This window comes from Magnolia sinica, chromosome 9, assembly GCF_029962835.1.
Source record: "Magnolia sinica isolate HGM2019 chromosome 9, MsV1, whole genome shotgun sequence".
Classification (NCBI taxonomy): Eukaryota; Viridiplantae; Streptophyta; class Magnoliopsida; order Magnoliales; family Magnoliaceae; genus Magnolia; species Magnolia sinica.
In genome coordinates this window covers 52,470,628-52,495,779 of record NC_080581.1, presented here as the reverse complement: position 1 = coordinate 52,495,779, position 25,152 = coordinate 52,470,628, and the positions used below count along the sequence as shown (strand labels likewise).

At 40.2% G+C, this 25,152-nt stretch overlaps 1 protein-coding gene across 4 annotated transcripts in view; it reads left to right on the top strand.

The window, feature by feature from the left end:
- LOC131255436 (uncharacterized) overlaps nucleotides 1-25,152 on the top strand; it is a 73,761-nt gene that overhangs the window by 13,060 nt on the left and 35,549 nt on the right. For 3 of the 4 annotated variants that reach the window (XM_058256146.1, XM_058256144.1, XM_058256145.1), the window contains exons 3-5: nucleotides 15,031-15,140; nucleotides 24,790-24,868; nucleotides 24,963-25,030. In XM_058256146.1, the coding sequence (XP_058112129.1) occupies nucleotides 15,031-15,140; nucleotides 24,790-24,868; nucleotides 24,963-25,030 (257 nt within the window). The remainder of the gene's footprint in view (nucleotides 1-15,030; nucleotides 15,141-24,789; nucleotides 24,869-24,962; nucleotides 25,031-25,152) is intronic. The other variant, XM_058256147.1, reaches the window with a different exon arrangement.

Sequence of the window (25,152 nt, the reverse complement as noted above, 5' to 3'; positions counted from 1 at the left end):
ATAGGTTGTCTACCAAAGAGGGGCATCGTCCATACAAACAGCCTCCAAGGCGGATGGCGGCTGAAGTTACTCTTAAGATCTAATAGGAAATCGAACGACTCCTAAAAACCGGGTTCATTCGACCGATTAAATATGCTGAGTGGATGTCAAACATAGTCCTAGTAATGAAAAAGAACGGTAAGTTGAGAGTGTGCGTTGATTTTAGAAATTTGAACTTGGCCACACCTAAAGACGAATATCCCATGCCTGTGGCCGATTAGCTAATTGATCGGGCCGCTGGACATGGGATTGTGTCCTTCTTGGATGGACATTCTAGTTACAATTAGATCTATATAGCCTTGGATGATGTACCAAAGACTGCGTTCAGATGTCCCAGGCCTTTGGGGACTTATTGCTGGGTGGTAATGCCCTTCGGTTTGAAGAATGTAGGGGCTACATACCAAAGAGCAATGAATGCTATCTTTCACGACATGATTGGCCGTTTTTTGGAAGTCTATGTAGACATGTAGTAGTCAAGTCAACCGATGCAAAAGTGCATTTGGCCCGCTTGCTCAAATCTTTCGAACGAATGAGACTCCATAAATTGAAAATGAACCCTTTGAAATGTGCTTTCGGGGTTTCGGCTGGTAATTTCTTAGGATTCCTTGTACACCAGAGAGGAATCGAAATCGATCAGAACATGGCTCAGGCTGTGATCAATGCACGATCACCAAGAAACAAAGCTGAGTTACAAAAGTTCCCGGGCCACCTTAATTTCTTACGACGCTTCATATCTAATTGTGTAGGCAAAACTAATGTTTTCTCCTCATTATTGAAATTAAAACAGGGGGCCGAGTTTGTGTGGGAAGCGGAGCACCAGCTAGCTTTCGATCGAAGCAAGGAATATCTGATGAAGCTGCTCGTGTTAATGCCTCCTATCAAGAATCAGCCGCTCAAGTTATATATTATAGCTTCCGCAGAGTTGGTTGGAGCCCTCTTAGCACAAGATGATGATTTACGGAACGAAAGAGCAATCTACTATTGGAGTCGAGTGTTGCTTGATGCAGAAAGGCGTTATTCAGTTATGAAAAAATTGTGTTTGTCCTTGTATTTCACAGCTACCAAGCTTAAGCATTACTTGTTGGCCGAAAGAGTAAATGTGATAGCCGTAACTGATTTAGTCAAATATATGTTAAATCGGCCCATTTTAAGCGGCCATATTCGTAAATGGGTATTGGTGTTATCAGAGTTTGACTTGCATTACTTACCACAAAAAGAGGTAAAAGGTAGAGCCATAGCAGATTTTTTGGCTAATCACCCATCGGATTTGGAAGAACAAATCCCTCCAGACGTTGCGGATTCATATTGTGTACAACTCACGCCTTGGAGACTGGTCTTTGACGGATCAAGAACACATGAAACGTCTGGGGCTGGTGTAGTGTTGATTGCTCCCAATGGGAATCGACAGGAGTTTGCATTCCAGTTAGAGTTCGAGTGTACTAACAATCAGGCCAAATATGAAGCTATGATAATCGGCCTAGAAATATTGTTAGAATAACGTGTGAAGGATGTAATGATCATTGGGGATTTACAGTTGGTGATAAATCAGATAACAGGATTGTTTAAATGCACCAGTCCATCTTTATTACCATACTACACTGTGGCTATCCAATTGCTCGAGCAATTCAATGACGTCTAACTAATGCATGTCACTCGAGAATATAATGTGGATGCCAATGAAACGTCGCAATTAGCAGCAGGTCTAGAAACATGAAAGGGAGAGGCTGGTCGGTCGATCGTAGTCTAGAGGAGGTCATTACCTTTTGTTTTTCAGAGAAAACATTGCAGAAATTTGTTAGATAGAAGTGGATGAGGATGATTGGAGAGCCCCCTTTATGGGCTACTTGCAAAGTCCTTGAACCAAGACTGATAGAAGTATAAGGAGATCGACTATCAATTATGTTATGGTCGATAACGAACTATATCGAAAGGGGGGCAATGGAGTTTTACTTCGATGTTTGTCAAAAAACGAAGCCATGTCATCGGTCATGGAAGGGGTCCATGAAGGTATTTGCGGGGCTCATCAGGCGGGATGGAAAATGAGGCTTATGTTTAGGTGTTATGGATACTTTTGGTCAGAAATGATGGCCGATTGTGTCTAATATGCGAAGGGCTGTGAGGCTTGCCAAAGAATTGGGCCAGTTCGACATGTATCTGCGGTCGAGTTACATCCTATCATAAAGCCATGCCCATTTCTAGGATGGGCAATCGACCTGATTGGGCCGATCCACCTGCCTTCGACCAGGCTAGATACATTCATTATAGTAGCGATTGATTACTTTACCAAATGGGTCAAAGCAAAACCCATGAGGAAGGTCGGTCATGAAGATATCATTAGTTTCATAGAAGCTATCATTCACCGTTTTGGTGTACCAGAGTCTATTACAATGGATCGAGACGCTGCTTTCTCGGCCAAAGAAATGCATGCCATGGCTGATCAATACGGTATAAAGATCCCGCATTCGACCCCATATTATGCCCAGGCTAATGGCCCGGCTAAGGCTAGCAACAAGGTAATCAAGAACATTTTGAGGAAAATGATACGAGGGCATCCACGTGAATGGCATCTCAAGCTATCTGAGGCCGTGTGGGCTTACAGGGTATCGCCTCGTACCAGTACGGGTGAGTCCATTTGCGCTGACTTATGGTTATGAGGCGGTATTACCCTTCGAGATACTAGTCCCATCATTACGAGTCGCGCTTCAATCCCAATTGAACCCTCCAGAGTTTACAGAAGCAATGTTGGCCGAGCTTGTGGGATTGGACGAGGCTTTGAATTCTATTATGGCCAATAAAGCGGCTGTAGCCCGAGCATACAAAAAAGGGTTAAAGGAAACGTTTTCAAAGAAGGAGATACGGTCTGGAAGATGGTTCTGCCCATTGGCTAGAAGGAGCGAGCATTGGGAAAATGGTCTCATACATGGGATGGACCATATGCCATCGAGCAAGTTCTGAGGGGAGGAGCCTACGTTCTTAAGGACCTGAATGCCAATGTTGCGCAGACACCTATAAATGGCCGATTTTTGAAACAACACTTTCCTTCATTATGGGAAGTTATTACAAATCAGGCTGAGTCAGTTTAGTAAAGTAGATGGAATTTTCATTTAAATAAAACCTCGAATAAAGGTCCATTATGCATATTTAAATAAGGCCCAGAGGCCATTAATTACAACTGTGCCGGGCAAGGTAGAAGAGAATAAAGAAGACAGAAGGAAGAGAAAGAGAAGCCAGACAATGGGGCTACCATTTGGCCCACCCTACGTGCTTGAAGGCTTTAACAACTTTAATCTTCGTCTTCTTTGCCAGACTCTTCCTTTCACTCCAGGACACTTGTTGGCCTGCGAGCTCTGTTGAGGTGCACTCTATGTAGGCCAAACGACGATTGATATCCACTTGTTCTAATTCGGCCGATTGTTTTTTAGCCTCATTGGCCTCAACACGCCCCTAATAGAGAGCTATTTGGGCTTCTACGAACGCAACTAGCTCAGTGTTCTTTGGCTGATCGCGGTTTGGGTAAAGCTGATTAGTGTCGGTCAGGTCAGCAAGAAGGCGGTCGAGCGAACGCTTCAACGTCCACAACATCTTTTGATTGAACTTGTGTTCACGAGTCCAGTGCAACCTATTCTTCCAAGCTGCTTCGAAACGGGCGTGCAGGGCCCTGCACTCAACGCTAAGGGCCGATAGCCGATTTAAAGCGGCAGTGCAACGTTCAATTTCTGCGTCTGCGGCATCGTATTCATCTCTGAGTCGTTTGAGCTTGAAGAGTGTTCAAAATCTCTTGAGGAGGCCATTCCTTCTTAGGAAGATTGTCAACATCCCTAAGGAAGGGGAAAGGGTCACCTATGAAGGAGGAGTTTGACGGTTAAGATTGCCCCGCTTAAAGCCTAAGTACCACTTTTATAGGTTAAAGTTCAGCATTTAATGTACACAAGGAGCGGAGTGACCGTTGGTTACTCGATACTGAAGGGGTTTTTCTCGGGATCGCGGGAATATGGCGGGATAAGCGGAGCTTGTTCAGGAAGTATGACGTGTTTTGCAGAATGTTTAAATGTTGTATCCACATTATGAAGGGTAAGGCCTAATTCAAATTACCAAACATTGCTATGCAAAGGTGTCCTCGACCGGTCAAAATTATATTTATTATTGAAATTTGTTCGTCACCTTGCTAGTCATCGACCGCATGGTTACATAAAGTAAAGATGAAATCAAGGGCCATTAATTACAAAACGGATAAGGTCGATTCATTGCAAACTGCATGAATGAAGAGGAAGAGGACGAAAGGGATAGGCTGCCGATGAAGGAGATGGTCAAGATTAGATTATGACTACACATGCCTAAGTCCCTCGAATCTCCTCTCGGCCGCAGCTTTTGCCTCCCTCGCCGCGTGTTGTCTTCTCACCCATGAAGAATACTGACCCACGAGTGCGGTAGAATGTTCGACATGTGCGAGATGTTGGCCAAGGGCTGCATACCGATCTTTTCTCAGTCTTGCTGGAGATTGAGTGGTCCCGATGAATTGTTATCGGGACCTGATGAATGTGGTCAGCTCTTTGCTGTTTGGCTAAACTCGGTTTGGGTAAAGTTGACAGATTCGAGCCAAGTTAGTGGCCAAGGTGTAAAGGGAAAGCCTCATCGACCGCGACATCTGTGTTAAAGTCGTACTTGCGAGTCCAACTTATTATGTTCTGCCAAGCCATCTCTCGACGGATTAGTAGAGTCCTACATTCAATGGTGAGGGATGACATGCGCAAGAGAAGCATTAGAATGATCGAGTTCTTGATTTGCCACTGCATTTTCTTCTCCAAATCATTGGAGTTATGAGAGAACCTTTAAGACCATCTGAGTAGACTGGCAATCTATGGAAAGGTCAGTGGCACCTTGGATGAAAGGGGAAGGATCAGGCGAGAAAGAGTTTGAGGTGTCTAGTCCTAAAAAAATTTTCTTCCATGATTTTGGTTGCCCGAGAAAGGAGATCCATCATAGATGGAGGCTAATATGGCGAAGGCTGTTTGGCTAAGTGGGTTTGTGAGGACTTGGAACCCAAGTTCCCTTTTTATAGACGATGTGTACAAAGTGGCAATTAATACACATAAGGAAACGACGACGTTTGGGCTTTTCAAGATAAATTCAGCCGTTCTCGGGGTCGTCGGGATATAACGAAATTAATGGAAATCCTTCAGGAGGTGATATATCGCTGTAGCAAAGACGTGACAAGTATGGCCGAAAATGGTTAAGTAATGGGTACCCGTAGTGCTACATAGGGGCTAGGTGGATTGTGAAATGATCACTTAGTCCATGCATTACGGTCAAGACAGAGGATATGTGACATTTGGATTTCGACTGAGAATTAAAAATTTATTCATTATCGTGCTGGTCATCAACCGATCGATTACAAGAAAGAGAAAGCAAAACGCTAAAGACGAATAAACAAGTCAGATCTTCAGACTTTCGAATTCTACTAAGAGGGCTTGCATCTCTGCTTCATTTTTCTCCTTGGCAGGACCCCAACGGTTTCCTTCCTTAATGAAATGTGGTAAGAAGTGAAGTAGTTGATCAACACGAACAACAATTGAGTGAACTTCACTTTCAGCTGCCTTTTTATCAACATGACTCACTGTCGACCGAGTTCGATATAGGCGAATCTGTTCATCTATGAACTCCAGATTTGCCGGATCCTTCATTTCTTTCGCATAAAAGGCGCTGCCTTGTTCCCATAATTCGTCCATCAGGCCAGAGCGATAAGATTGCAACATTATGAGCATTGATCGATTGAACTGATGTGCCTGAACACACTGTAACTTGTTGTACCAGGCTCGTTCATATTTACTGGTTGTATCAGTTGAGTCCTTCACAGCCGCATCTTGCTGTTCCAGGTAACATGCATGTACTCCATAGAGATGGTATGATCTTTTGTAATGGTCTCCCATAATCACTAATCGTTTCAGCTTTAGGAGTAGTCTTTTGAGTCTATCATTCAACTCGGCCGAAGGATGAAGGTCGATCGAACATGAAGCGTCAGTAACAAATCTCCTTACATCGGATGGTAAAAAGGAGAGAAAAATCCTTCAACCCATCATCGAAGATCTCTTTAAGGAAGGATTCACCGCTGGCAATGAGAGAAGGTAACTCAATAGCCATTGGGAAAGATTGAATTCGAAAGGGTAATGACGAAGTCAGGAATTCAATGTTGTTTAAATAGTAGGCTTTAGAAGGCCACTATTTGTAAAAGGCGTGGCTAAAGGGAGTTGCACGTCTTAGTTTGTTTGAGGTGTGGTTAGTTAAGGCAGGATATTCAGAACCAGCCCACGTTCAACTAAAATTCAGGAAATGGCTTGGGAAGTATAATTGCAGACAGTTACACAAAGAAGTGAAAGTCTCAAAAGAGGCTCAAGGGCCATTCATTTATGTAAGAAATATTACAAGTCAGAAGACAAAATGCTGTAAGAATGTCTTGGCCATCGCCATCCGTTTTCTAGCGGTCCACAACGATGCTTCTCCTTTTGCTGTCGATCAAGACGATCGGTTGATTTCTTCTACTTGAGAACGTGCTGTAGCAACCAGTTGGGAAATTTCATTTGTGGTCTTGAGGCGTTCTGTGCGTTTGTTTGTCAAACGCTGTCTCAGTGTAATCAGTTCAGCTTCCAAAGCCACAATCCTTACCTTTAAGTTCTTAATCTCCATCTCAGAAGCTCTCACTGCAGCATTTTTGGTTGTGAGTTTTCGGGCAACCTCTTGTACACTAGCTTTCTTAAGATCGACCGCTCATTTTTCAACTTTGATATGAGTGACAACTGCCTTAGCTTGGCAATACATGTCAAGTATTCTGTGAAGCTCCAGGAGGTGGTATTTTAGTTGTTAAAGTTAGATCTGACTAAGACAATATGTATGCCGAATCAACCAATCGGCCGGTCTTATCTATCAACTCGGCATCAATGGATTTGGATAACCCTTTTCGGAGGAGCTCGTGTAACTCGGCTTGTAATCTTTGAAGGTTACTATGGTGGAGAGGGGATTTTGCCGCATACATCTCTTCGACGAGGGCCTTCTCGAGTACGAAAAGAATGTCATCAACAGGATAGAGTGGCAGAAGCTGATGCACCGTTTTCAGGAATAGCTGTTGAAGAAGAAAGGAGAGGGGTTACATCAACTGCCTCTATCTCGGCCGGTGCTATTGGAATCTCGACTGAACTAACTTCAGCTGGCTGCTCAACATCAACCGATTGTTGTTCCGCAGCCGTGGGCATAAGACTTGTTCAATCATTTCCGCATAAGTGTCGACGATTGTTTCCTCCTCAGTTACAACTCTCTCAGTCTCGACCAATCTTTCATGCATTGCTGTCATGTCGGCTGCTGTAGACTCGGCCGGAGCCGAGATTTTGTCGACCGTTGTAGGTGATGAAAGAATTGGGGGAACCAAGGTGGGTTTGAAAGGACGGGTAGGAGAGATCATAATTCTTTGTCATGTGACTGATGTAGGCGGAGGAGTCTGCTGTGTGCGTTTCGAATTAGTAAGGGCATTACTAACCTCAGGCGGATTGCTAGATTGCTAGGGGGAATGTCTTCTGTACTGATCGTGGTATCCGAATCCAAAGACACCACTGCTATAGCTGCGGGGATAGGATCCTTGAGGATCACAGGAGTGATCACCATCGCGATTGCTTTGTTCGTAAATGCTGAGATTGTTGGAGGAATTGCAGCCAATGGGATAGCTGGTATTTGCTGTGTCCTGTTTTTGAACCACCATTGTTTTGGGCAATTCCCAAGTCACTGAAAGGAATCAAACAGGGGTGATGAGCGTGTGGGTAAGAACATCAATTCAAACAAAGGCATAAGTAAACGATCTCCACCTAAGTCAGATCGAATCGCGTGTCTGACTGGTAGACCCTTAACAGATTCATGATTTCTTCTAATAGTTGCCAATGGCCGAGTAGAAGTAGGGAATTGTGGCAGCCGAGGATGATAAGGTTTGAGATATTTTTCAAATGGAAGGTTAGGATTATTCAATCTTTCTTTATCCTGAGTCCATTTGTTCCAGCATTTATTGAAATGAGCCTCTTTATGCCGCTTTATGCCTTCGACCATTTCTCGAGAGTAATCTGCCATACTAAGGTGAGGCCAATATTTTAAAATATTTTTTGAAAGCTGCATGGCCTCGGTAGAAGAAGTATTTGATGGTTATTTAGGTCTCTGCAGTGGCTGATGTTTTATTGTCGAAGGAGGATTGGAAGGAGCTGTGCGTGGTAAAGAACATGTGGTTTTGGGGGAGGACTGATACCTCACAAGTCGGAAATCTTCCTTGGAGCCATCTATTGCGGTCGAGCGGTTGCCAGGATATTAAGATGTTCCTAAGTGATTTGCGGGATTTCTGGGTAAGGAGCTTCGGTCGTCGAAATGGGAGGAGCAGCAACTGACCTTGTCTTCGCTCTTGTTGTCTTCTTCACAATAGTGGCTGGGGGTGCAGGGACACTTCTTTTCTTGCTCTCCCCCAGACCCATTTGAGAGCAGAATTGGGACGAAAGCTCTGTGGCACTTTGACCACCCAAGAACTTAATGTATTGGCGATTCCACCATGTCACGAAGCTGCTCATCGCATCAGGGTACTCCGGATATGTTGGAATCTGTGACATACCAAGAGAAGTATAAAGTTCCTCATCGGTAACTATCACTCGATCGAAAGGAGGTTGGTTGTATGTTGTATGAATAAGAGGATAGGGGATGTATTGCACTAGGCCTAATTGATGAGCGAACAGAGATGGATGATATTGTTCAACCCCTGCTTTTGCGTTCTTGCCTTTCTCGATCATGCTGCCAAAGGCCAAATCGCTACCAATGACGTAGGAGTTCCAAGCGTGATACAATTAACCGACCGAGTGCTCATCTTTAGGATCAATTTGCCTTGTGAGCCATTTTGGTCCGTAAGCCTTTTTCTCCGCAAAGGGCATAAAGGACTGATTGTTATCGAATTTGTCGAGAGAGAAGAACCTTAATAGGTATTCATTGACCGCAATGTTCTCCAGGGGAATGTGGAGAATTCGGTCGCCATGGGAGGAAAACGATCGATCGATGTGTTCCTGACTGAAGAGATGAGGTTGAAAATACGCTACAAACCGCATCTGTACAAGCCATACAGGCCCTCCTGCTGCGTATAATCATTTGACATTGACTTCATAAAGACCTATGTATAGATAACTTAGAACAAACGGTGCCGATGCTACTCGATGTTCTTGAACAAGGCACTTAGCTAAAGCAACATATTTGGTCGTGACTTGCTGAGCATTGACGCATAAGAGATGATGATAGATGGAGAAGAGAAGAAAGGCGAGATGCTCGATTTCTTCGACCGGCCCCTCGAATTTGCGGTACACATTCATGAAATTGGTATATCCTTTGGCGGTCTTGTTGGGGAAGTTTTTGCATTGCCCTGTTTTGGCCTTTGCATGATATACCATCCCCAAGGGTAAAAGTTCAGTCAGGTGCAAGATGTCTTTAATGGTGATGCTCATTGGACTATAGCCAAATATGAAAGTGTTGGTGGAAGTGGTCCAAAACGACGATAAAGGAAGAAGGAGAGATGCGTTGGGTAAGTATTCTGAAAGTGATAGTTTGATGCACTCGTATGTACCAAGGTCTCTCCATAGATCTTTGTGTTGGGCCAATACTCTGTTAAACCAATCTTCCCACCCTGGAAGTGGTTTTAGCCACAATATTGTTGTTTTTAATGTGTTGGCTGCATCAGGAACGATTTCAGATTTGATGAGAATGTTATTCCCCAGACAGATTGGGAAGAATTTATCCATGGGTTGAAGTGCTGCTGTCGAAATCTTTGGAGAGAATGAAGGGCCAAGGCAGAAGGTGTCCTCATGTATCAGAGATTTGAAGATGATCTCCTTAGTACATTTTCCTATAAATAGATCCATTATCACCATTATGTCTTTTTGATCAAACGACGGATTGGACGATGAAGAAGCCATTATTAAGAGATGAGAGTAGCAGAGATTTCGGGAGAAGTGAGATGCAAAGAGAGAAGGATTTTGGAAGCATAATGAATTTAAATGTGAAATTGCATATATGTAGACGAGCGGAAAGCAACATTTTTTATGAAATCATGCTTATTTCGGCAGAATGGCTCGTTGAGACACGTGTTGGTTCAAGACTCATTCGACGCTTCAGATCGACACGATCGGTACTGATGATAACGGTCAAAGGCGGTTCGCATTTGGGAACACCTATGGGCATTTATGATAGCGTTGGTAAAACCTCAAACGTCGCTGTCACCAGTGTTTTAAATATCGACGATATCGGCCGATACATCCCACGATATATCTTGTATCCCATCAGTGCGATACGAAACACACAAGTAGTGCGATATATCCCACATGTTCAATCTGGCGAGCATTTTTGAATTTTGGTCCTTTTATTTTCTGTAAATCATGTTAAATTAGTGTCAAATTGTTACAAATCAATGATTTTCCATGTTTTGCATGAAAAATCATGGTTGGGAGCTTCAATTTCAAGATTTGGAGGAGATGGGCCTAGTTGCGGAAAATTTTAAAAAAATTCAAAATTTCCCAATTTCTCGCAAATCATTTGCAATCTTTGTGTCCAAACATCAAATCAAACATGTATGTAACCTAATCTAATAATTCTTCTTTTGCTTTTGAATGTATTGCTTGTGTTTCCACACATCTTCTTACATTTATAAATTATATGAATAGACATTGAATATACTTGCATCAATTCAGTCAGACAACGTATAGATTAGGACACCATACAAAGAAAGCCTATTATGTGTACTTGATTTTTGTAATGTTTTGATTTATAAGTGTGTATTAATGTCTTTTTTAACAATCGCCGAAGTTTCATTGAAAAATTTAACTAATTTCCCAATGTGTCCCCATATTTCCAACAACAGCGATACATTATAGCATACAACCGATATATCCCATGCGATAATCGATACGTATCCGTATCCCAAGAATGCGATACGTAATGCAATACCGATATTTCGAACACTGGTTGTCACTTTCTTTGAAAGAACAACGACGAGGGGGGCAATGTTTGTACCCTATCCGGCCGGATTCTGTTTTCGGCTAATCAGGGCCAAATACGTGTAATTTGTACGAATGCGCGTGCTTTGGTTGCAGGATTTTTTGCAGATATCTACGGTTGCATTTCAGAAATAGAGCTATAACGTATAAATCGCATTAAAGCGGTCAAGGAAAGTGCGATCGAGTGATAAGTGGTTAATGATCAAATTCGCACGATCGCTAGATAGGTGGCTGAAGATCAAAGGTAGCAAGAACGTGAGAAGCATCCAAAATCAGAGTAATGGAGAAATGGTTATGATAACCGCCAGAACATTTGAAGGATCTAGAGTTATGGATTAGTCTTATAAATAGAAGATCAAAGCAAGCATGAAAGATTGTTTCACACCAACTAAACCAATCAAAAAACCAAAATTTATCTTTCAATTATCTTTCATTTGTCTTTCAAATTATCTCGTCAGATTTACATTCCATAGTGTAATCAACTTCTTTTCTTACCAAGTAAATTTCGTTTCTTAGTATAATCATTTACTTTCCGCATTTGCCATTTACATTCCTTAGTTTGATTTGTAGTGTCAATGCAGTAGTTGATAATTATAGCTGTAATTGGAGCATCCTTCAATGGTCGATAGCGGTCGATTGTAAGTCGTTCTTTCTTATTCCACTCTATTGGCATTAAAAAAGTCCTTTCGTACGGAAGGCAAAGAAGTAACCTATCATCAGAGGACGAACCCCACCCTCTGACCATCGCCTAATTAATTTACACATTGAGAGAGTGGCTGAATATGTGACCGATGTCCTCAGATCTCAGTCACACTCTGTGTCAGCTTACTTAAGCGCTCGGGGTTGTTGTTCGGTTTGAATTGGAACCGCAATCCCAATTCTGGCATGCCCGCATGCCACCCGTGCTGAAGAAGGGTCGCAAACAACGACAAACAAGTAAGACTGCTGGTTCCATTGGTACCCCACTCTTCATGGACAAGCCAACGACCATGAGGACACAATCATTTGCTCGCATCTATGTTGAGGTTGAAATCCACTCTGTTCTTCTAGATTCGGTCAAAATCAAATGCAAAGGGAAAGTGCCACCTTCAATCATTTAGAAAAAGCCTGTCATATAAAGGCCTCTTCAAAAACAAATGTGCCTCCTACAAATCCCACTCTTTAAAAACCCGTGGGTCCTAAATAAGTGTGGGTTCAAAAGCAAAATCAAAACCAAGATCTGCCCACCTCAATAAAGAAAATTCAGTAGCCCTAATTGAGGTCCATAGTGACCTTGGGAAAGGATCCTCACCTCATCCTAGGAATAATTATGGAAGAAGGAGCATATCCTCAAGTAGGGATAGCCTCACGGTTACCTCCACCATTCACATCATGCAACAATTTAGTTATTCGATGAAGATCATGACTTGGAATGTAAGGGGCCTAAGTAGGCCTTCTATGGAAAGAGATATTAAGGACGCTATACAAAATTTGGGCATCTTCATGTTGTGCATTGTTGAGACCCGCATCAGGAAGACTAACCTTTATGTTTCGTGTAACTCCTTCCTTCCTACTACTTGGTCTTATGATTCTAATGTAGATCATTGCTCTAACTGCAAAATCCTACTCGCTAGGAATAAATCTCTCCAAGTTTCCATATCCCATAAAACTGACCAACTAATTCATTATTCTTTGAGATCTAATGACTTTCCTGGTCAGGCTATGTTTACTAGCATTTACGCCTCCAATTTTCCAGGCCAAAGGAACCTCCTTTGGAAAGACATTTCTTAATTGGGAGTGGGAATGGTCTCCTTGTGGGTTCTCACAGGTAGTTTTTTTAAATATCGACGATATTGGCTGATGTATCCTACGATATATCTTGTATCCCACTTGTGCGATACGAAACACACAAGTAGTGGGATTTATCCCACATGTTCGATTTGGTGAGCATTTTTTTTTTTTTTAAATCCTTTAAAAAAAAATCATATTAAAACAATGTCAAATTGTTACAAATCCGTGATTTTTCATGTTTGCATGAAAAATCATGGATTAGGAGCTTTGATTTCGAGATTTAGAGGAGAAGGACCAAGTTGCGGAAAGTTGAAAAAAATAAAAATTTCCCAATTTCTCGCAAATCGGTTGCAATCTGTGTCCAAACATAAAATCAAACATGTGTGTAACCTAATCTAGTGATTCTTCTTTTGCTTTTGAATGCATTGCTTGTGTTTCCACACGTCTTCTTACATTTATAAATTATATGAATATGTTTGCATCAATTCAGTTAAACAACGCATAGATTAGGTCCCCATACAAAGAAAACCTATTATGTGCACTTGTTTTTTGTAATGTTTTTATTCGTAAGTGTGTATTGGCGACTTTTTTAACAATCACTGAAATTTCATTGAAAAAATCAACGAATTTCGAATATTTCCCTATGTTTCCAACAACAACGATATATTACGCGATACAACCGATATATCCCATGCGATATTGGGATACATATCCGTATCCCAAGGGTGCGATACATAACGTGATACCGATATTTCGAACACTGCCCACGTGATTTAAACTGCATAAGATTCATCTAAGAAAAGCATGGAGGGGCAGACCCAAACATGAAGCATGTTGAATATTTCAACAACTGTTTTGTTTCCGTGGGTCGTGATGACTTCGTTCTCTCGGGTAACACCTTTTCATGGTCTAACCATAGTGCAGGGTCCCAAAGAACTGAGTGTTGGTTGGATAGGCTTTTGGCAAATCTAAGCAATGTTAGCCTCCTTGGATCCTACAAAGCTGATCACTTGACTCTGGGCTTTTCTGATAATGCCCCATGATTTTGGATTTATCCTCTTCTATCTCTAGCTTTAAGTCACCTTGTCATTTTGTTTTCAATCATTGGTGTAAGATGGATGGCTTCTTCCACATTGTGGCAAAAGCATGGGAGATACATGTTATTGGTGTACCCCCATGTTTGTTGTTGCAAATAAACTCGAAAGAGTGAAAGTTGCCCTTAAAGGCTTAAAGGCTGGATAGCTACCGTGCCGAAGATAAGCAACCAGCTCCAAAAAGCGAAAGATGACCTAGAGCTTATCCAGATGGTAATTTAATCCAATTCTTTTTGTATCAATATTGAAAAATGAAAAGGTCACAAATGAAAAATTGGATCATCTCTAGAGCATGGGGCTTTTCATGCTAAAGCAAAAGGTTAGGTAGACTAGATGAATTTGGGCAATACCAAGTCTAAATATTTCTATGCCTCTATTATGAGTAAGCAGGCCTCATCCAAAATCTAGAAAATTAAGGACATGGATGGCAATTTTTCTGAAAACCATTTTTTTTCTTCCAATTTTTCTGAAAACCATAGTGAGATAATGGATATAATTGTTAATCATTTCAAAAATATTCTCAATGGTAATTAGGGATATTATCCTCAAGTCGATATGAGATTAGTTGATAACCTTTCAAAGCTATCCCAGGATCAACGTGATGAGCTTTGCAAGCTAATCTCTCTTCCTGAGATTGAAGCTACTATCAAATTAGCTAATCCTAATAAAGCCCCTGTACCGGATTGGCTTCAACGATCACCTTTACAAGGTCTGTTAGCTGATCATTGGGGTTGGTGGCAATACTTTTATGTTTTAGTTGATCTGCTAATTATATAATATATGAGTCTTTAAATTGATGATTTGACACAATTTTGAAAAGCTACATTTTGAGTTCTCTGGGTTTTTGAAATCCTTTTAGACTTCCTATAATCTCATTCTCTTGATAATGTTACGCTTTAATTTGCACTCCTGTTTTCCAACTTATGGTTGTGTTCCAACCCTTGCCAACAATATGAACTTTGGAGAAACTTTTGTAACAAGATGTTAGGCAGTTTGTACATATACCTTCTATTTTTCTGGGATTTTTCTATCCTTGCTCTAACTTTGACAATGAGTCTGTAATGTTTTATTCTTGCCAGGCTGGAAAGTTACTCTTTTAGAGTCAATGCATAAACGGTGCCTCTTCTTGGAACATGCTGTTGGTCTTACTGGTTTGTCAAATGTGCAAGTTTTACGTGCACGAGCAGAGGTATTTTTTTCCATATCATACCATGCCAATGTTGTTTTTCTTTATGCAAAATGCTGGCATGATTAGAGTGAAAGTGGTTATATGCATTCAGAGATTAGTTTAATGGGACCTAAAATCAATCCCATCTGGAACCTTGAAATTAGCCAAAGCAATTGCCCATACTTCTATACTATGAATAGTCACTGCTGCTTGTTTCTATTCCGTAAGCATAGTTACAAAAGGAAATTTTGGTGGTTACACAGTTCTAAAGTTGATAGCTGAAAACACTGCCAAGTTCATAGCTTGCCATTGGGATAATTTCTCTCATGTGATTTTCCCCCCTTCCAAAATGCGTTTCAGTTCTTTCAACGTAGTTCCAATATGTTTTTTCGGTGGATAGATTCAAATCTTAATTACTTCGAAAGTTATATAAAGTAAAATAATGTTGTAGAGGCACACTTTATAAGTATAATCTAGGTTAATGCAAATGTTAAGTCAGTTTAACAAGATTTTGGTCACCTTTTATTTCTATAGGTGCCCTAGGCCCAGTGGGTTTTACAAGATCTGGATATATCACCACTAAACTCTCCTAAAATGCTGGCCAACCATTTCACCAGAATGAATAGGGTGGTGTCCAATTACTCGTTTTCTAAAATTGTGGGCAAGGGCATGTAAGAACTTCACCACTTGTTCTTAATGACTGACCTCGTATGATGTTGTAGAACATCTTGTAAGAGGTCGCATAAACGAAAGAAAGAATCCATACCCATCTTCAGTTGATTCAAACAGTCTTGGTCACTAGGATGGATTTTTCCATCTAAAAATTGCATTCTATGCATGTCTCCATAGTATGAAGGTTGTTTGGCTAGTTAAGTTCCACACAATACAACATATAAATTGAAGCAGCAGCTGCAATTGCTGTCACAACTGGAGCTGCAATCTCTTTTATGTTGGGATGCCTACATTAGCTATGTAGTCCTCATCTTTCTTACAAGGTGACATCTAGTAATAGTCAAGGATGGATTTGGGATGTTCACCAGAAGTTTTTAAAGTCCACAATCACATAGTTAAATGATCTCTAAATAGACGCACAATTTGATTAATATAAAACACTTCCCTCGGTAAACTCACATGGGATAAGCCATTCAGAAATAAAAGGGGAGAAAGGCCATTGATCTAGTGGTCTGCCACCCTACCATTGATCTAGGATCCACTGTAAAAGAAGCATGATTCTTTGCTCACAGTTTGTTCTAGGAGCACTATAATTTGTAGTGCTTTGAGAGCACCGGGTGACTTATCTACCTTATTTCTATTTTTAACCATACAATTGCCTCTAAACAATGCTCATTTTCAGAGCCTCTTTGGGTTTATGTGGCCATAGTTCAGCAACCCAAACCATTGATATGTTGGTCCCTGGTCCATGGGAGAATAACCCTTCAATTAGCCAGAAAATAGACATTTGAAACAAACACAAAAAACTCACATCCAATGTAAACAAATGTATGTCTTCCAAAAAAGGTATTTTACACAACCAAAAAAAAAAAAAAAAAAAAACAGCATTTATGGCAAAAAAATCCTATCCTCTGTATAATTGGGAGCCATAAGTCAGCAACCCAAACCATTGATGCGTTGGTCTCCACTGTGAATGGCCGATGAACAAGGTCTGTTTCTGTAATGGGAGAATAAACCTTCAATTATCCTTTAAAAAAAAGAGTAACCCTTCAATAGTTAGCTAGCAAATAGGCATTTGATACAAACTCAAACAACCTAGATTCCCAAAAAAAAAAAAAAAGACTTTGTTATACATGTGTATTTATACAAAAAAGTATTTTTACCATGAACAATAGAAGTGATTTGTATACACAAAATCGTACCAAGGAGTCCTTCCATTGATATGATGTCCCCAATTATGTTACATTTGTCTGTGTGACTTTTGCATATGTAAATGCTTTACAATGCAAGTATTTTATTATAAATTCATTTGCAGAGTAACAGTGTTTACCATCTGAGCATAAAAATCTACTGCGCCAATTTTTCAATGTGACAAAATTGTTAGCACTGCTCAATTCACCCCAAAAGTAGAGCATGTATGCTGTTGGAGAGAGGAACCCAAATTTAACCATTTTATCAATTGGTCGGGGAAATAGACGGACCATATTGATTATGCTAGCTCATTTCTATTGAAAATCACTTTGATTGGATGATCCTAACCATCTGATAATGGCTTGGAAAATGGACGGTCCATATTGATAATATTAAAAATGTCCAATTATTGATCTAGATTGTCCATCATTTGCGTCCCACCTTTGATGGCCCGTCTCCCATCCCTCTCAAAATCAATTTAACCTGATGATCCTGTAATGGGTTGCTAAATGGACAATCGAAATTGATTTTTCTAGAAAAAGGCCAGTCATTGATATGCCCAACCATAGTTTGCATCCCACTTTTGATGGTCCATCCCCATCAACGATACGTTTATGGGATGATGCTAACCATGTGATCAATGGGTTAGAGTATGCACGATCCATATTGATATACTAAAATGTCCGATTATTGATCTGGAGCATCCATCATTTGTAGGCTCCTTGGTCCCATCCCTTACTCAAAACTTAACTTTGATAAGATAATCCCAATCATTTAATTAATGGCTTGGAGAATGGAACGTCCAAATTTTTTATAGTAACTTCCAATCAGTTATATGGACCATCCATCAACTCCTTACTTTAAAATCACTTCGATCAGATGATCCTAACCATATGATTCCAAAAAAGAAAAAAAGAATAGAAAAAAGAAAGAAAGATAAATGATTTGGAGAATGGATGGTCCATATTGATTATGCCAAAATATTTGATTATTGATCTGGACTGTTCATCATGTGGGGTCCCACCTTTGGTTGTTCATTCTCAAAAATCACTTTGATTAGGTGAACCTAATAACCTTATAATCAAAATAATTGATTTGAGAATGGATGGTCCATATTGATTATACTAGAAATGGTTTAATCATTGATACGCATTGCCCACCATGAGTGTCCCTCTTTTGATGGCCCATCCCTGTAAAAAATCACTGTGATTGAATGATCCTAACCATCTAACCAATGGCTTGGAGAATAGACGGTCCATATTGATTATGTTAAAATGTCTAGTTATGGATATGGATTGTCCATCATGTGTAGCCGACTTTTCATCACCCATCCTGCTTAAAAATATCTTTGACAAGATGATCCTAATAATCTTATCAAGGGCTTGGAGAGTGGACAGTCCATATTGATTGTACTAGAAAATTTCTGATCATTGATATGAACCTTACATGTGCATCCCACCTCTGTTGGCATCCCTGTCAAAAATCACTTTGACTGGATGATCCAACCATATGATCAATGTGCTTGGAGAATGGGCAGTCCACATTGATTATATTAAAATGTCTGATTATTGATCATGACCTCCATCATGTGTGGCCCACCTTTGATCACCCCATCCCTCTCAAACTCCATTTTTATTGGCTTTGTCCTAATCATCTGATCAATGGCTTGGAGAATGGATTCCATAATGATTATACTACAGAAGGTCCTATTTGATATGGACTGTCATGCGCATCCCACTCCCTCATGAAAATTACTTTGATGGGATGATCCTAACCATTTGATCAATCCAGGAGAATGGTAAAACTGAGGGTTGGTGTATTTTTGTATAGAAACATGTTTCCTTATGGGGTGGTGAAGGAAAAAAGGGTCTTTGCATAGGAAAACTTGCCCGTTTGAAAACGTTTGCTTGGGAAAACATGCACACAAACGCATGAAAATTGCGTTTACATATGCCAACTGAAAATTGCATATACAAGCTTGCGCTAATAAACATGTCTTCTCTTATTTTTTAAAAAAAACCTATGCAAAAGAAGATTTAAATTTGCTGGAAACCATGACAAAATCTAACCAATAAGAGAATCTATATATAAGTTTGAAATGTCATATTGTTTGGATTTGGAAGTTATGGTATAAGTTTGATGCTGGCTGCCAACCCGATGCAACCCTCCATCCGGTTTGGGGACTGGCAGTGGGAGCATAAAACTCATACAGGCGCAATGTAATAGACATGTACATACATTGATTATCGTCAAATGCTATCTAATAGTCTATTACATAGCTTGATTACAATCCACAAGTTGATTACAATAGTATTTATCTACATCAAAAAGGGGAAATGATTTATATGAAAAATCTGATCCAACTTCTTGTGGCAACAGTATTTAAACCAAGAAAAGAAGTGTGTGTGTGTGTATTTGCATAAATTCCACCCAATATATCTAATGGGTAGGAACAAACAGTGTTCGCAATATCGATACTATCGATATTGCAGTCTAGTGATACAAAATCATCTGAAAGATATTTAGGGGAAAAAATCATCGTAAAAATTTGACAAAATCAGATAAAAAAGGAGTAAAAAACTAAGAGGGTGGATTTGATACTTGAAAATGGGTTGGCTCTGATCAGAAGCTTCACTTGGTGGGCCATTCGAATCAGAGTGTTGAAAAATATAAGCTTTGGGTGCGGGGTTCGTGGGAATTTAGGGTTTTGGAATCCCTAAACCCTTTTGTTGCTTGGCTACTCTCCAAAATGGCTTCGACCCTTTTGTGCATGTATATAACGTCCGACGCTAGGATGATAGGTGGGGTCCACCTTGATGTTTGTGAGAAATCCACTCCATTCATCCATTTTGCGAGATCATTTTAGGACATGCGACAAAAAATGAGGGGGATCCAAAACTCAAGTGGGCTGCACTAGTGGAAACAATGGGGATTCAGTCACCACCGTTAAAACATTTTGAAGGCCATAGAAATTTCGTATCAGGCATAAAGGTTTCGTGTTTTCACTTATCCCCGTGGGAATGACCTTATAAACGGGTTGGATGGCATATAAAATCAAGGGGGAGCCCACGAAGGTTTAAACGGTAAAAGCTCTTTCCCCACTTTTCCCTCTCCTATGGCCCACTTGATTTTTGGATCCACCTCATTTTTTGACGCATGTCCTAAAATGATATCGGAAAACGGATGGATGGGGTCGATTACTCACAAACATCAAGGTGGACCCCACCTACCATATCAGCGCATGAACTTCGTGCGAAAGGCTTTCCGCGTGCCTCTTTAATGCAAGCAGATTGGCTGGTGTAGTGTGTAGTGTACCATGATTGGTACTGAGTAAACTCCGTTGGGCCATCTTGAATGTATGTGGCTTATCCATTTCGTCCATCCATTTCTCCAGCTCTTTTGAGGGGTTGAGCCCAAAATTGAAGCATATCCAAAGCTCAAGTGTACCATACCACAGGAAAGAGTGGGAATAATGATTTCCATCATTGAAACCTTCATAGGGCCCACAGTGATGTTTATTTGTCATCCAACCTGTTCATAAGATCACAAAGACATGGATGAAGAGAAAAAAACAAGTATCAGCTTGATCCAAAACTTCTGTGCACCCCAAGAATTTTTCAACGGTAGACGTTCAATTAATACTGCTTCTCGTGGTGTGGTCCACTTGAACTTTGGATGTGCTTCATTTTTGGGCTAAAGAACTAAAATGATCTATTAAAATGGATGGAGGGAGTGGATAAAATACGTAAATCAATGTGGGTCCCACAGAGTTTACTCAGTACACTATAGAGTTTACTTAGTACGCTTAGTGTACTAAGTTACTTGGTACGCAATCCACTTCCGTATGCCACACGCCACCTACCTGTGTTGACATCACCTAGCGCTGTAAGTCCCATCATGAGGTATGAGTTATATCCAAACCGTCCGTCCACTTGACGAGCTCATGGTAAGGCTTGAGCCGAAAAATAAGACATCCATAAATCAAGTGGACCACACTGTAAAAAGCAGTGGGGGGATTGAACGTCTACCATTGAAACTCTTTTGGGGGTCACAAAAATTTCGGATCAATATAATATTTGTTTTTCCTCTTCATCCAAGTCTGTGTAACCTTATGAAAAAATTGGATGGAAAATAAATGTTATGGTGGGCCCTACGAATGTTTTAATGGTGAGAATCATTGATATCTGTGGTGTCATACACTTGAGCTTTGGATATGACTCATTTTTGGGATCAACATCTAAAATGGTCTTGCCAAATGGATGAAAGGTGTGGATATACTAAACACATCATTATGGGGCCCATGTAACTTTGATCTCCTTTGAACCGTGCGTGCAACTCGAGCTCGAGGACCGTCAGCACTCCTCTTCACGGAAGCTGGTTGTGCCTGCACCATACTCCGTCCAGGCAGGCATCTGTGGGGTCCACCATGATGTAAGGGTTTTATCCATGCCGTTCATCCCTTTTCTTAGATCATTTTGCCGCATGATCCAAAAAATGAAGCAGGTCCAGAGATCTAGTGGACCACACAAAGGAAGCAACGGTGATAATGACACCCACCATTGAAACCTTTCTAGGGGCCACTGATGTTTTTTTTTCACCATCCAACCTATTCATAAGGTCATGTCTTTGATACATATATAAATGTCATGCATTTAATTTAAATATAGTTGCATTAGTTGAGTTAAACATCGCATAGCTTAGGACCCAATACAAAGGAAACTTATTATGTGCACTTTTTGTTTTGAGATGTTGTGATTTAAAAGTGTGTATTAAGGTCGTTTTTAACAATCTTTGAAGTTTTATTGAAAAATTCAACCATTTCCCCAATGTTTCCCCATGTTTCCCAAAAAGTGCGATAAATTATGCGATACAAATGATATATCCCATGCGATAATTGATACATATCTATATCCCAAGGGTGCGATACATAGCGTGATACCGATATTTCGAACACTGGGAACGGACTGTCGGTCAGATTTGGTAGAGAACCAATTATAATTGCCAATGGTATTTACGAACAATATTCAAATAGTTTTTATTTTGGAAAATGATCAATATTATCAAATCGCATATGCGATCGCATGCAATTAGCATTTGCTGTTCGCGTATGTGATCGCGTATATATATATATGTATATATATTGAAAAATAAAAAATTGAAAAAAGGAAAAAATCGAAAAAAATTCTAAAAAAACAGAGGAAAAACTTGCTCAATTAGTACAGAATTAGATTGGGTCATTTTACTTGTTTCATTGTAGTCTGAGTGTTTCATTAAGTTATATATTTAGAGCCTGTTTGGATTCGCGTATAAGGGTGTATTGTATTGTATCCAACTACTATTCATGTATACGTTTGATCAATTTCAGAATACATCCAAATCAACAGCCCATAACTCAATGTTTGGATAGGAGGTATTGTTCGGGCAAGTTTACAGATTCTTCCTCCGATCAATGTTTGGATACGACATGTTAGGGCTGTGTATTGTATATACGTATAATATTGATAGCACTTGTATGACGGTGGCTATTTTTAAGTCCTCAAAATGGGAACTCAAGTGGGGCCCACTGTCATCTTTGTGAATAATCCTACCCGTCCATCCGTTTTGTGATCTCATTTTAGTACGTGTTGCCAAAATTGAACCGTATGAAAAGCGGGCGTGAGTGTAATCCTCCTTAATTAGATGTTCACAGTTGAAATAGGGATGGGGCCACGAAAGTTTTGATTCATGCTAATATTTTTGTTTTCAGTTCATCCCAATAGGAATGACGTTATTAACGGTATGGATGGCATCTCTGATGGACGAGGAGGATTATTCACAAACATGACAGTGGGCCCCACCTGGGTTACCAGCGCAGGATCTTCCTGTGAAAGGCGTACACCCCATCAACGAGGGGCCTCTTGCACTCCAAGTGGGCCATGCAACTTCTAACCTGAATCGGCTCATGGTTACAGGGTAGATGCATATCGCAGTACGATCGGGAAGGGAGATATTCGTACCTGAATGATCGGCTTTTCGCCGAATGATCTGGTGAATGATTGCCCAATTTGCTACGATCCAACGTGGATCGAAGTGTATTTTCCGACTGTATTTTGAAATCAGACCTTCAGAAGCGAACCTTCTCAGCTGAATGGCTACATGCAGAAGGTCGGAGATAATCTAAGGCGCTGCTGGAGTAGAAATATTAGGTCCTCCTCAGATAGAAAACCCTCTGCAACAGACTCTGCCTCTATCGCACGAGAATACAACGTCTTGAATAGGTTGTACTGAAGGAAACAGAGTCGTCTGACAATACACTACCGTCGTTTGAATTTTTTGAAGAAAAGATGTATTCGCGTGCATGGTGTTCCATGGATCTCAACTCCAAATCAAACACTGTATAATGTATTTTAACCCCTTTAATACAATACAATTCAATCCCTACCATGAATCCAAACAGGCCCTTAATTACTTATATTATATCGTATAAATTTTAACAACACAATCAACAAACTATATTAAAAGGGAATTAATTATTAAAAACTTCGAATAAAGAAATTTTATTGATAAATGGATAACTTCAAACAACTTACAAGTTACAACTTACAATTTAATTTACAAAAAACAAGCACAACTTACAAAATATAAAAAATAAACGTACTTGAAATATTTGTAGAGAGATTAGAGTAAGAGAGAAAACGTAGGAGATTTTGAGCTTTGGAGCAAAGAATAGTGAAAATGGAGAGGATATGAGTGCCTATTTATATGCAGTATGCGATCGCATACTTGCATATGCAATCACATATAAAAGTATGCTATGGCGCACTTGCCAGGATTGCATATTCCTTGATGGCATATGCGATCTGATCCACAGTATGCGCATATGCGATCAGATTTGACAACAATGAAAATGATACATACAAACAGTAATATTTTTTAAACAAGAAAACCAGAAGAATATTGGGTATGAAGGGACTGCCTATGATTGACAGCAGGACTAATCAGATCCCGTATTTGATTTCACCTTGAAGTTCCTCATCCATGATGTGGCTCATCAATTCAATTCCCTAAACCCATTGAAAGAAGAAAAATGTAACCTGGGGAAGAACGACACTAGAGAAGAAAGCATGGGAAAGAAGAATGCCAACAGGGATGAAGATCGCTCAAGGAGACCAGAGAAGCAAAGCTGGGCATACCATTGGGGTTGGAAATTTGCATTGCCAAACAGCATAATCTCTCTTTTCCATGGAAATGTAATTTCCATGAATACCTTTCCGGCTTTCCATGCACCCCATAAAAGAAGTACCAGTTTAATTTCCAGTTTCCACATAATAGTAATAATTCTTTTGTAAGGCTTCCAAGTTAGTATTCCATGCAGTTCCAGGGACTTCTAGGATAAGGGTTAGATGATGATGCAGTTCCAGGGACTGCTAGGATAAGGCTCAGATGATGATGCAGTTCCATGGACTGCTGAATCCAGCCAATTATTAAACTTCTTTTTGCGATGATTGAGTTCATTACATGTTTCTGTCTTGTAGATTCATAGTTATGAAATCTTTTATACATGACTTTGTTATGATTTTACATCCTTACAGCAGTTTCTCTATGGTAAATATTGGATCCCACAGTTTGAACTTTTAGACAGCCTGTTGTTCAGCCTCATAGTATAAAACTGACAGGCATAATATAAATCGACATAATGATCGGTAAGTTGCCTATGTCTCTTTGCTTGAAAGGATGTAATTTATTTATTTTTGTTTTTCATTTACCCTTTTCTGACAATTATTTGGCATTTACCATCCAACTTATTGTAAACCTTGTTATAGGACAGAGTGTGGGCCAAAGTCTTGACTTCAGAGAAGTGTTTGATGTAGCAGTGGCGAGAGCTGTTGCAGAAATGAGAGTTTTAGGTCTGGTTCAAATTCATGATCTTAATTTTCCAATGTATGTCTTGTGTTTCTTTGATGCTTAAAGTTTGTAATTGACATCTGCTTTCATTTTCAGCTGAGTACTGTCTTCCACTGGTTCGTGTTGGCGGGTTGTTTGTAGCTGCAAAAGGCTATGATCCTCAGGTATCCACTTTATCTCCCATTGGGAGATTAGGTTTCTGACCTTATTCATGGGTTTGCACTTACTTTTGAGCTGATTCTCCAGTAGAGTTATCGTAAAATTACTACGGAGAAAATATCAGGAG